General features: G+C 40.4%; 1 protein-coding gene across 7 annotated transcripts in view; it reads right to left on the reverse strand.

Annotated features, from left to right (window-relative positions):
- Positions 1-648: 648 nt before the first annotated feature.
- The window catches only part of LOC102314128 (beta-1,3-galactosyltransferase 1), a 215,748-nt gene continuing 203,286 nt past the window's right edge, over positions 649-13,110 (reverse strand). For all 7 annotated transcript variants that reach the window (XM_005944615.3, XM_042213127.1, XM_005944620.3 and 4 more), the window contains one exon: positions 649-7,245. In XM_005944615.3, the coding sequence (XP_005944677.1) occupies positions 6,001-6,987 (987 nt within the window). In that variant the 5' untranslated portion in view covers positions 6,988-7,245 and the 3' untranslated portion in view covers positions 649-6,000. The remainder of the gene's footprint in view (positions 7,246-13,110) is intronic.

Genomic DNA, 13,110 nt, shown 5'->3' on the forward strand with positions numbered 1-13,110 from the left:
TAGAAATATCCTGTCTCAGAGTGATGCTGAAAAACTAGTTCATGCATTTATTACTTCCAGGCTGGACTACTGCAATTCGTTATTATCAGGAAGTCCAAAAAACTCGCTGAAAAGCCTTCAGCTAATCCAAAATTCTGCAGCAAGAGTCCTGACAGGGACTAGAAAGAGAGAGCATATTTCTCCTGTATTGGCTTCTTGTTGAATTCAAAATCCTGCTCCTCACATACAAGGTCTTAAATAATCAGACCTATAAGCATATAGTTAGGGCTGGACCAGGTGACTCTGAATCCTCCCTTAGTTATGCTGCAATAGACATAGGCTGCCGGGGATTCCCATGATGCATTGAGTTTTTACTTTCCAGTCACCTTTCTCAATCACTATGTATTAATAGACCCTCTGCATTGAATCACATCTGTTATTAATCTCTGTCTCTCTTCCACAGCATGTCTTTATCATGTCTTCCATCTCCCACCCCAACCAGTCGCAGCAGATGGCCGCCCCTCCCTGAGCCTGGTTCTGCCGGAGGTTTCTTCCTGTTAAAAGGGAGTTTTTCCTTCCCACTGTTGCCAAAGTGCTTGCTCATAGGGGATCATATGATTGTTGGGATTTTCTCTGTATCTGCTTTACAATATAAATCTACCAGCTCTTGTTGTGATTTGGCACTATATAAATAAAATTGAATTGAACTGAATTGAAAAACTGTATCGTGTGAAGCACATGCAATCAGCATGGTCCTTTACTGTCTTGTATTGCTGTTGCTGCATTCCTCACATTTGTACTCAGTTTTCACTGGCTTCGTCTTGTGCCAGAACCAATCTTGGAATAGGAGCTAAAAAAGGAGCCTCTCTCTATGGGTTATTAATAATACCTTAATGATGTTCATTTTTAAATTAGGGTTTTGCAAATGGGAAAAGCAAACAAACAAAAACATACGGTAAAAAAATTAATAATAGTAATGTCAAATATAATAACTGTAAGGGCCCATGAACAGACAGCAGTTCCCGTCTGTCAGGCTGTGACTGGCTGACAGGGCAGAGCACCTCTGAAATATAGTTTGGAGTCTGGCCACAAAAAGCCTTAAATGTAATCCATAAAATCAGTCCTAAAACAAATTTGTAAGCAGTGTACTGGTGCTGTAATGTGATTCCCTGCTCCAACAATTAGCTGAAGCCCCCTGAGTAATTTCTGACTAATAAAAGTCCTGTGTTGTAATCCAGTCGTGATGAGACAGAGAATTGAGAAGCAACACAAATCTGGTTAAATCTTGGTATTTTTAGATGGTGAAAAGAGGAGAGTTTACTGATGTGAAGACTGAATCCAGAATCAAAGAGTACCATGGCCTTGATGTTGTTAGTGAGATTCGAATTGATCTGAGTGTGCAGGCTGCCCAGACAAATAAGAGAAATGTCAGCTTTAGACATGCACAAAGCATAGCTTTTCACCCATGCAAGCAGTATAATTAAGGCTTTACTTCTCTATAATATGAAATAATTACCTTGTAACCTAATAATTCCATGTTGGAGGACAATAGGCTGCATGTAACTTATGAAGGTCTCCAGTGTCTCTTAACATTAACGCTTTAAACAGTCAAATAAGTATGTCCACACGTCACAAAACACAAGTGCAATTACATCCACCAGATACCACAATCACTGTGACTGTTACAATAACCTGCTAATCCCAGAGAGGAGCCATGGCCCACTGGGTTGAAGTTTCAGCATTTTGTGGCCTAAATCAAAAGCTAACATGGATTTCACATAGTTCAGAATGAATATGTCCCTTCGGCTACCCCAAATGTATATTTTTGGACATTTTCATCTTGCTTTTGATTAAAGGTGTTGAGACCATAGACATAGCTCATTTTTTTAGAATTCAACATGTTTCAACTCTAGGCAAAATGATGCACTTATAGCAATCACTATAGGCATGAATCTTCATGTTACTCTAGGTGTAATGAAAGGTTCCCAAGTCCTTCTAATTTCTACCTTATATCAGGGTTGCCAGCTTTCGTGTGGAGTCAGGTTTTTTTTTTTTACTTTACAAAGTCTTGAGGTGAAAGTGTAAATATATGTAAAGATGTTTGCAATTTTCTTGCTTTGGAGACATACTCTATGGATCCTAACAAGCTTCAGGGATTTAATAAACTCAAACAGCTGGAAACAACAAAAATAGGTTCAGTCCCTGTTAATGTTTGGTCAAATGGGGACAAGGCTCAGCAGAGAAACTCATTAATCGTCTCTCACTGAGAGGTTGTGCGCCTCAGGCAAATCAAACACTGTTTTCAGTTCTCTAGTGTTTGCGTACCAGCAGATACACCAAAGCTGATGGTAAGACTAAGAAAGAAATTGAAATAAAGCAGTGCCTTTGATTCTTCCCATTATCTGGTGTGAGATTTATTTTGGGTGTGAGTCATGTGTCATAGGCCAGAAGCCTGAGAGCTGGTAACACTGCCCATATCATGTCTTTCATAATGAGAATGAAATCAAATAAGTGAGGGAGAGAGACGGAGAAGTCAAAGGATTGACGATGCCTTCTGTCGTGTTTTGCCATTGAGTTAAAAACTTTTGCAAAAATACAGAGAAAGGTTTTTGGTGTAGCAGGAGGGAAATGCTGACTGTTTGTTTTCAACTGCCTTTGCTAAGCAGTATCCTGCTAGCAACTGTTGCACTGCACAGAAAAAAAAGGACACAAAATTGTGTAAACTCGCTCTCCAGGATTGTTTTTGTGTCAAGGTTAGACTGATCTCCAAACTTCTGACCTGTGCTTTCCTTCAAAATATCTGGAAACGACTATTTTTAAAGCTAATTTGTGATTTTATATGTTTTGTGAAACATAAAAGCTCAAATTCAAATAAATATACATTTAAAACAAAACTCTTGAAAACATTTTTTATTGGTGGATGCAATCCTCATTGATAGGTGAAATTAATAAAACATAACATGTACTATAAACCTACTGTTTTAATCTTATAGCATTGGCATAAAGTCATCAAACATAATTGGTAGCTTTGGTTTGCTAATAGTTGAACTCTGGAGTCAGAATCACTTGGTGACTTGTCTGTAGCGTTTCCCACATAGTACCTATTAAGCAAAGTGTATCAGGATCATGTCTCACTCACTCTCTCCAAACAATGTAAAGATATGTTGATTTACGTCAGACGTTGCGATACGACTGATAGCAGCTCGCCCTCCTGCACTGATTTTTAATATCGTTTCTTTAATGTTTTAGCATCAGTTAAAAACTGATTTTGACATATGTGATTATGTAAGATGTAACTTTATAGTATTATTACTTTACAGTATTTATTGTCGCATAAATTACATATTGTCTAAACCAGTGTTTCCCAACCATTGTGCTGCGGCGTGTGTGCCGTGAAAAATGATCAGGTGAGCCATGGAAGATTATCTGGTTCCACCTGATTAGTGCTGTAAGCGACTGGCGTGAGTGACGGAGAGAACAATTACATTCTCTTGCACAAGAGGGCACTACAACTACCTGCTGTAAATAAAAAGGTGCCAACTGCCAGAAAAACAGAAGAAGACTAAGAAGAAATGATATAATAGTGAGACAACGCAGCGCTTAATAGCAATAAATAAATATTTGAAATGAAAAAATTGTCAATCTGACCCGGGTCCTGGAAAAAACTCTAACCCAGATGAAGTCCCTAGCATGAGTAGTGGTCAGAAGAAAGCAAAAAAGGTATACTGGGGACAAATGGAGCCAATTCCGCTGCGCCTGGTGCGTGGGGAAAAATGATCAATATGCTTTTTGTGACATTTTTGTTTGGTGGTGTGCTGTGTGATTTTTCTAATGTGAAATATGTGCCGTGGCTCCAAAAGGTTGGGAAACACTGATCTGAAGGACAGTATGTAATTTATGCTACAGTCAAAATAGGGAATATTGGTTTGAGACCATGGCACAACCAAAATTACTGTTCTCTGCCTTGTTGCCTTTTAAATGGTTGCTTCAAAAGCAGGGATCTGATCTGTGACCACTTGCTGACAGTTACCAATTTTAAAGCAACTTTTAATTTTCAACCCTTGCTGAACCCCAATTTCCCACTTTACTGAGACATTTGCCCAGGATTCTGCTGGTTCACCTCATGCTACATTTTCTTTTCCCCTGAACCTCATCCTTTCTGGTCTCTTTGACAGCCCACAGCCTCATAATTGAAAGATTGTTTTTCATATGCGTAAATTTTCAATATCTTTGGAGTCAAAGCTACTGTTTGTGTGTATTTGTAAATTTCTTCAGAGGAAGGAGGTCACCTCCCCCCATGTTATCTAACAGCCAAGATTCATTCAGAGGGAGGGAGTTGCATAAACTTTCCTTCACATTTAGTCAGTGAGTTTGCACTTTAAGCCTTTATAATGTGAGTGTGCAAAAAGTCAAAGTAAAACATGCCAGGAAAACTAATAAACATTTGTCTATTCACCTGAATTTTTTTTTCTTTCACTGTCTTTAACAAAACAGAATTTACAATTAAACTGAATTTGCAGTGCGTGGTTCCACCTGCTTACTTGATCACACACCCCAAGATAAAAACATTTAAGTTCCCCAGTGTGAATAAACGAGAGACAGTGAAAACTAAGAAAGTGTTTTCGGATCAGTTCATTTGGACACATAAATCTACCGCAGTAATTCCTCTGATTCAGATAAAAAAACAAAACAAAAACAAAAAAAAACAGTCAGTTGCTAATTACACATCTTATTTAATTACAAGTTGCAAGGGTCTGCCTGCCTACTCACCTGCATGGAAAAGAACAGCAGGTCGTTTCCAGAACCATGCCGAGATTTCAGCTTGCGCCCATCAGTGAAGCGTTGGGAGCTGGGATCTGCTTCGACTGGAGCACAGCTGCTGCACAACTAATGAAAGGCTTTCACTTCTGCAGCTTCCACAGTGTTTTCCTTCAGAGACCAAAGAAGATCCCTTACAAGTTCACAGGCATATTAACTACCAGGTTATGTGTATAAATCTGAAGAATATAAACTTTCATATTATTTGCCTTAATAAATGCAACATGGAGTCTTATAAAAGCCTTTATTTAATCTCAAGTAATGGAAAAGAAGAAAGCAATCAAAAATGCAATATTTGTTCTCAATATACACTTCTGCTGCTCCTATAGTACATCTGTTCTCCTTCATGTTCAAGTAATAGAAAATAGAATGATCTGCAGCCTCCTGCCAGTACTGCCAGAGACAAATAACTGCACATTACACATCAACAGAAGTTACATTCACTTGGGAATGCAAGCAGCCCATATCTTCTCTCTGTATAGTTGCTTTATCTTTCCTCATTGTACGATAAGATCTGTTGGTCTCTTGTAAGAAAATATGTCTAATTCTGTAAAGAGCACTACACACTCTGATCATTAATTCCCCTAATCTGCTTTGCTAGAGGGAGAGCAATATGATCTAAATGAGTCATCACACTGTAAACTCATCGAGGTCCTCACAATGACGTGGCTGCTGCAGTGCCAAACAGTACATCCAAACGTTAACACCTTATTCAGAAGTGCACAACAGCTGAAAATACAAGAGGAACATTCATAATTAGAGCCTGTGATGAACCCAAGAAGAGAGCGTCCGGGTCCAGACAAGCATGTCAGCATTTATTCCATCTGCAGTTGGCAATTTTGGGACAGTTTGAGTCTCATGTAAATGAGGAGTTTAACACAAACCCCTCAGCTTCCTGATTTGCAATGTCTTATAAAATCACTCTGGCAATCACAGCCAACCACCTGATTGTTTCACACATTTCTGGAAAGCATTTTCCCAAGTTTGTGCCTAATGTATGAGCACTCAAACAACTTGGAGTGACAGCAGGCAGGATAATACAGAGGGGTTTGCTTTGGCCTCGCACTGTAGAGCTTCATGGTTAAAGAACTGACAGCTTCATTGTTGATATTCAGTATTAGCCAATACAACCAGCAACAGAGAAACAAGTGGTAAGAGGAGATTCAACGCCACGCTGACTCTGTACTGGTGCCAACAGTCCTGCTAACATTTCAGGTGTTTCTTGCTGGTCATGTCGTTCCAGATGCGGTGCATCTCCTCAGGGGAGATCTGGTGGACGGTGACCACCCTGCGGTAGCGACAGAGGCTGTAGGCCATCTTCCAGTGGTTGAAGCCACTGTTCTGGAAAGGGTGAATTCCTAACCTCCGGAGGCACACACCAACGTACACGTCCTCCAAGTGCAGCAGCCTGGTGTGTAAGGAGGTTTTGTAGATGAGTTCAGCCACGTCTGCTGAAAAAACGTAGCCGGTGCCAGAACAGAACGGGGGGTACTTGCTCTCTGGGTACAGATCCCTGGGCATGTACCACTTGCTGCGCATGTCTCTGATTGGCCCACCGTTGATGACATAACCAGTGAAGTACCTCCTTCGGGGCTTTGTGGTAGGCTTCAGGAGGCTAAAGATGAGGTTCTCCATGTTGACAAAGATGTCACTGTCTGTCTTGAGGACATATTGAGCTTTAGAGCAGAAGGTGGCCACCCAGCGCATGCCCATAAGAGTCTTGAGCGTCAGGTTGTGGTATGAGTCAATAAAATCCTCCACTATAATGTCATGAAAGATCTGACTCTCCTGCTCCACCATCTGGTTGAGGACAACATCAGTGCTTCGGCCTAACAGGAAGAGCGTGACCACGCGCACATCCTGAAACGTGCTCTCATCCCCCCATGTCTCTCTGATGGCTTGACGGGCATCGAATTCCTTGTGAGTGGTGCTGATGAGGATGACAAGGAACGGGGGCTCCGACTCACACTTCTTGTCCTCGTTGATGAGGTAGCCGAAGTCGTGTGGGTTGACAGAGCGCGTGCGGATGTTGCTGAATGTGGAGTTCTTGTTCACCTTGAGTGTATTGCGTATTGGGATGTTCACCTGGCCCACGTAGGAAGTAGAGGGGCGGGAAACACTCAGGTACCACAAAGCGCTGGCCCAGCATACCACTGTCAGCAAGTATAAGCAGGAAACCTTAGAAGGCATCTCTGTTCACTTGGTTGGTATTACCAGTGGCAACAGGGTTGGAAATGTTGAAGCCACGCCTCCATGGGTTGTTAGAGCTTGCAGCGCAGCGGGAGGCTGCCTCCGCAACACAGCTGACATTAATTTCAAGACTTCTCTGTAGTCTAGTGCTGCTATTGTGATTGAAAAGCAGAATGGCAGAGATTTCTCATCATGTCCATGCCCTTACTGTGTTCCATCGCAGCTCACAGGACGACTTTCAACTCTTTCTGACGGCATCTAAAAAAAGATGAGAAAAACAGACATAAATCAGAACCACATAATGAAACAGCAGGAGTGAGACAAGGTGAGACATCTAGCATCCTGTGTCTTACATTTTTGAAAAGGCCAGATGTGTGACTTATTTAGCAGCAATTTTTTATTCTCTATTCATTATAGCCTATAACATCAACTCAGCGACTGTGCAAGCAGAAACGTGCCACAGCACATCATTCCATTGCTGCCTCTGACGAGAGGCGCCGTGAGCTGAAGAAAGTGAATATCCCACGAAACACTACCCTACTTTGCCTCGACTTTGACCATCTTCTGTTTGCAAACAGTTTATCTCCCTCTCATCCCAGTGAACTAGACACAGACTGACGAATCAGAGCAGTCACGGCGGAGCAGGAGGAGACGGTGATATTAAGGCTGAGAAGGTGTAATGAGCTCACGGTAAAAATGTAACCTCATTGCCGTGGTTGTATTCACCATTCCCTCCCCAGCTACCCTTTCCACACCTTAATGTCACCACCAACTTAGCAGCTTAATTTTGCCCTGTAATGAGCTTCGTTAGTTGGATGTTGTGGAACTCTTTTAAGAATACACGCTGTAATTGGGCACGCTGACATGGGCTATAAGGATGAATATAACATGGAATATTTATTTGGATGCCAGAATTCATTCAAAGAAAACCAGATAAAAACATAATCCTTCACAAACAGACTTATTTGATCCAGGTGTAATCTCTTACGATATCGAAACAGCCTTCTTCTGTTTTTATTCTGAGGAAACACATTTTTGTGTTGTGCATAACTCATGACGAACCAGAGAAAGCGCTACAGATCCTATTAGAGATGCTTCTTGCGCTCTGTTTTAAGATGGAAGTCCTACGATAAGAGCAGCTTATTCTTTTATCAAGCCAAGATTTTGGAATGTCTTGTGGGGCCTGATGGTTCTTTTCATCTGGACTTTTTTCTTATTTCCCCTCACCCTCTTCACCCTCCCCTATCTCTTTTCTCTCTTTCTTAAGCAGAGCCATCAATCTCACGGTCCAGTAGAATCCATCTCATCATGACTGCTTTTCCACACCTCCACACTCTCCATCCACTCAATCACTCTCTCCTCTACTTCAGTGGGCGCTTGATCCATCTTTATATGTCTCACTGCCTCCCGCTCTCGCCTTTTTTATTATTATTTTTGGTCTGGTTTCACATTTCTCACACCATCTTGTTTCTTTCCTCACATCAACCATGAACCTTTACCTTCTCTGCATATCATTATTTTTGGTGCGGTGCAATATTTATCACATCAGAGCTCAACTCCACCTAATTGGCAGCTTCTACTGCAATCGGTCTACCTCAAGTTCCACAGCCTCCTCCCTCCCACCCAGACAAAGTCACTACATCATCATATTCATCCCCTTGCCACGACCTCGCTCACCCTTCTTCCCTCTCCTCCCTCTCCCATCCACGTCGGTTTCTTTTCACCTTGAGGAAGCTCTGTCGGTTTCATAATCCTCCAGAACGACTTTATGCTCACAATAACAGATATCCCACTTTAGCGATTCATCTCACGAAATCCTGACACTTAACTTCCTCTCAGAGTAAACTGAAGGATGGCTGTATCGTTTCATGATGCTATGCGACATAAAATTACATTAGCATCTGAATACACTCTTTCCCAAATTATCTTACCCTTCTAAAGCAGTATTGGGTGCTTGGGATCACAGTTATTAACTGTGATGATCATTAACACCAGTGTCAATGTTAATTTGTGGTTAGCAAAAGGTAATATTGAATGGCAAAAACAGCTCACGCAGTTTACTGATACAACCAACTTATTACCAGACAAAGAATGTTGGATGATAATAGTAGCAGTCACAAAACATAAAAACTTTATTTGGACATGTGGATTACTTTGTTTTGTACTTCTATTTATCCTTCTCACATGAATTATATACTCTCAGGTGCTGATGTTAATCAAATACACCTACTTAAAACTATCCAATCCAACAGTCATGCATACAGTTGTGGTTAAAAGCTTGCTTACACTCATTATGGTCATTTTAGACTTTTAATAATTTCTTTGACTATACATGCAGTTATTTAAGTCTTTTTATGTGGTGCTGAAGGTTCTACAATTTTTTTTTTCAGATTAGCTCAAGTACCGTGTGTAAAAAGCTTCATGGAATGGGTTTCCATGGCCTAGCAATTGCACCCAAGCCTTGCATCACCAAGCACAATGCAAAGCATCGGATGCTGTGGTGTAAAGCAACTCACCCCACTAGCTACAACATGATCGCCCACCAGTGCACAAAGCAAGATCCATAAAAACATGGATGAATGAGTTTGGTGTGCGAGAACTTGCCTAGAAAAAGAACACCAATGGCATGAATTAGAGTGAAGACTGTATGCCAGGCTTTCTCATTCAATACCTTTCTGACCTCACAGATGCACTTTTGGAAGAATGGCCCAAAATTCCCAGAAACACATTCCTAAACCTTGTGGAAAACCTTCCCAGTAGAGTTGAAGGTGTTATAGCTGGGATGTCACTCAAGTTCATATGGATGTGAAGGCAGACAAGCAAATACTTTTAGCAATATAGTGTAGTTTGGAACTATTTCTAAACAACTGCAGTCATCACTTCAAACAACTCTACATTAAGTACAAGTTATCTTGATTTGTCACAACTTTGCCGAGGTCTGAAAGAAAAACCAAATGGTCAACTTCTGATGAGAAGAAATTGGTTAAAAACAACCCAGGAACCACCAAGGCTCAAGCCTTCCATGAGCTGGATACTGCTGGAACACCAGCTTCACTGTTCACAGTGACACAAGTCTGACATAATCATGGACTGTGAGTGTGCCGAGCAAGAAAGTAGCCCCTGCTCCAAAACCTTCAAGCTTGACTGAAATTTGCAGCCGCCAACATGAAAAAGCCAAATGCCTTTTGGAGAAAAATTTTATGTTCACATGATACAAAGATTAAGCTATCTGGCCACAACGACAAGAGCAAGAGTATTTGGAGGAGCAAAGGTGAGGCCTTCAGAGCTAAGAAAAATGTCCCAGCTGACCAGCGTGGTGGTTGTAACATTATGCTCTGGATCTGTTTTGTTGCCATGGGTTCTAGTACATATCACAAAACAGATGTAATAATGAATACGGAGGACTACTGCATCTCCTGTTGCTAGCAACAAGCATCATTGAAATGTCTTGAGCCTTGTGAGCAAAAAGATTCAGTGAAACAACCTGAACTGACCAAGGATGACATGGTAGTTTTGGGACCATGTCCCAAAACATGGTGAAGATCACTTCTATGATCTTCACCAAAATGTAATTCAAGTTAAACAGAGCGCTTTTTATATAATAGAAAAATCCAACATGAACAGGTGTTAAAGAGAGTAATCCAAAGGAAACAGGAGCTGGACGCAGTGCAGAGATAAATAGGGAGACAAATTCTTAAATAAGACAAGGTCTTAAATAATCAGGCCCCATCTTATCTTAATGACCTTATAGTACCATATCACCCCATCAGAGCACTTCGCTCTCACACTGTAGGATTAGTTGTTATTTCTAGAGTATTTTTAAAAGTAGAACGGGAGGCAGAGCCTTCAGTTTTCAGGCCTCTCTTCTGTGGAACCAGCTTCTAGTTTGAATTCAGGAGACAGACACTATCTCTACCAGTGTTGGTCAAGTTACTTGAAAAAAGTAATCAGTAACTAATTACTGATTACTTCCCCCCAAAAGTAATCCCGTTACTTTACTGATTACTTATTTTCAAAAGTAATTAATTACTTAGTTACTAAGTTACTTTTTAAAAACACGATTTACAACCTGAATAGGTGATAAAGCGATAGATCTTTCAGCCCAATTCTACTTTTTCTACATAATCCATCATACAAAATGTAATCAAATGGAAAAGTCTCTTTTTTAACTTGTTTTATCAGTTTTAATCTTTTAACTTTATGCATCAAGCAAAAAATTTAATTATATGCAACATTCTCTGACTTGAATAAATTAGTTTAACATTTAAACCTATCTTCTGCACATTCCAGCACATAAAATAAAATATTTTTTTGTGTTTACACTCACTCTTTCAAATAGATGCCAGTAAAACACAGCAGAAAATAAATAAAGTCAAAGACTCAGCGGTCATTTTGCTCTATTTTCACCTGTAAAGCAGGACTGCGGTAGGCGGAGGTTTACCCTGGTGCAGGTGTGCCGCGGTCAGTTGAAGAATCCGCGACTTTCTCTGTGAGTTTCCCATTACGTCGTAGCGCACTCGGCGCTTGCTTGGAAGTTTAGGGGTTTTTTTCGCTGTAAAAAGAAGTTTTCTTCCCACACACGATGGACGCTAATGTTTTTGTCACTTTTTATGGAATCAAACTCAAAGTAAGGTCAGTACTTCCACGCTTAAATGCTGCACGCTCATACTCTCTCCCACAATCGATATGTGATCCATTGTTGATCTGCACACAGCTGTTGTCACTAACGGCGCACTCGCTTACGTCACTGTTGTGAGACATTTTCGCAAAAAATCACGGTTTTAGTAACACAGTAACGCAGCGTTCCTACGGGAAAGTAACGGTAATCTAATTACCGTTTTTGCAATAGTAATCCTTTACTTTACTCGTTACTTGAAAAAAGTAATCAGATTACAGTAACGCGTTACAAGTAACGCGTTACTGCCCATCTCTGATCTCTACTTTTAAGATTAGGCTTAAAACTTGCCTTTTTGCTAAAGCATATAGTTAGGGCTGGATCAGGTGACTCTGAATCCTCCCTTAGTTATGCTGCAATAGGTGTAGGCAGCTGGGGGATTCCCATGATGCATTGAGTATTTCTTCTTCAGTCACCTTTCTTACTCAGCATGTGTTAATAGACCTCTCTGCACTGAATCATACTTGTTATTAATCTCTGTCTCTCTTCCACAGCATGTCTTTATCATGTCTTTCTTCTCTCACCCCAACCGGTCGCAGCAGATGGCCGCCCCTCCCTGAGCCTGGTTCTGCCGGAGGTTTCTTCCTGTTAAAAGGGAGTTTTTCCTTCCCACTGTTGCCAAAGTGCTTGCTCATAGGGGGTCATATGATTGTTGGGTTTTTCTCTGTATCTATGAAGCGCCTTGAGGTGATTGTTGTTGTGATTTGGTGCTGTATAAATAAAATAAAATTTAATTTGGGCTTTGTAGTTTTTATTAGTGGAGTACAGGGACAAACCAAAGCATTTTGGAAACTCAACCGATTATATATCCTAAATAGTTAGAGACATACTGTAATTTCCTCTAAACCTCAACTTTAGAGGCAATGAAAAATGAATGTATGGTGTTTTGAGAAAGAAAAGCATTCTGAAAATTGGCCAAAAGAATTATTTTGGACTTGCAATTTCATTTACTTGGGAAATAGAAATGGCAAATGGAAGGCTGTTGCCCTATAGTTCTAGTAAATCTGACTTTTATTAGTAAAAAATGTTGAAAAGGTAATCATGAAAGCATAGAGTATAAGGCATCAGCACATACAAGTTTGTTTGCTTTTTTAAATATTGATGAGAGCACATGGGTGCTTATTTTATGAGTAATGAAGCTTTGGCAAAAAGCTCAATCATCTTTTTATTCTCTCTTCTTCTTCTTCTTCACTTCTTATTCCATCAAAATCCTTTTCATTTATTGTTTGTTTATTCAGAGATCATTCTGCTTTTATTCCTTGAATCAGTCCAAAGCAGTCATTCTTTAAATATAGTTTTACACTAAGAAATCTCCCTGAAAATACTCTATTAGGAAATATCGAGGAAAATATATTACCATGGATTGTCAGGGTTCCTGGGTCGTTGACCCAGTGATTTCAGTTTGTTCATGTTCAGTTTAGTTCGCCACATTAATGTTCTCACTTCCT

Source organism: Haplochromis burtoni, unplaced genomic scaffold (assembly GCF_018398535.1).
Source record: "Haplochromis burtoni strain Fernald_Lab_line unplaced genomic scaffold, NCSU_Asbu1 Contig_420, whole genome shotgun sequence".
In the NCBI taxonomy this organism is placed as follows: Eukaryota; Metazoa; Chordata; class Actinopteri; order Cichliformes; family Cichlidae; genus Haplochromis; species Haplochromis burtoni.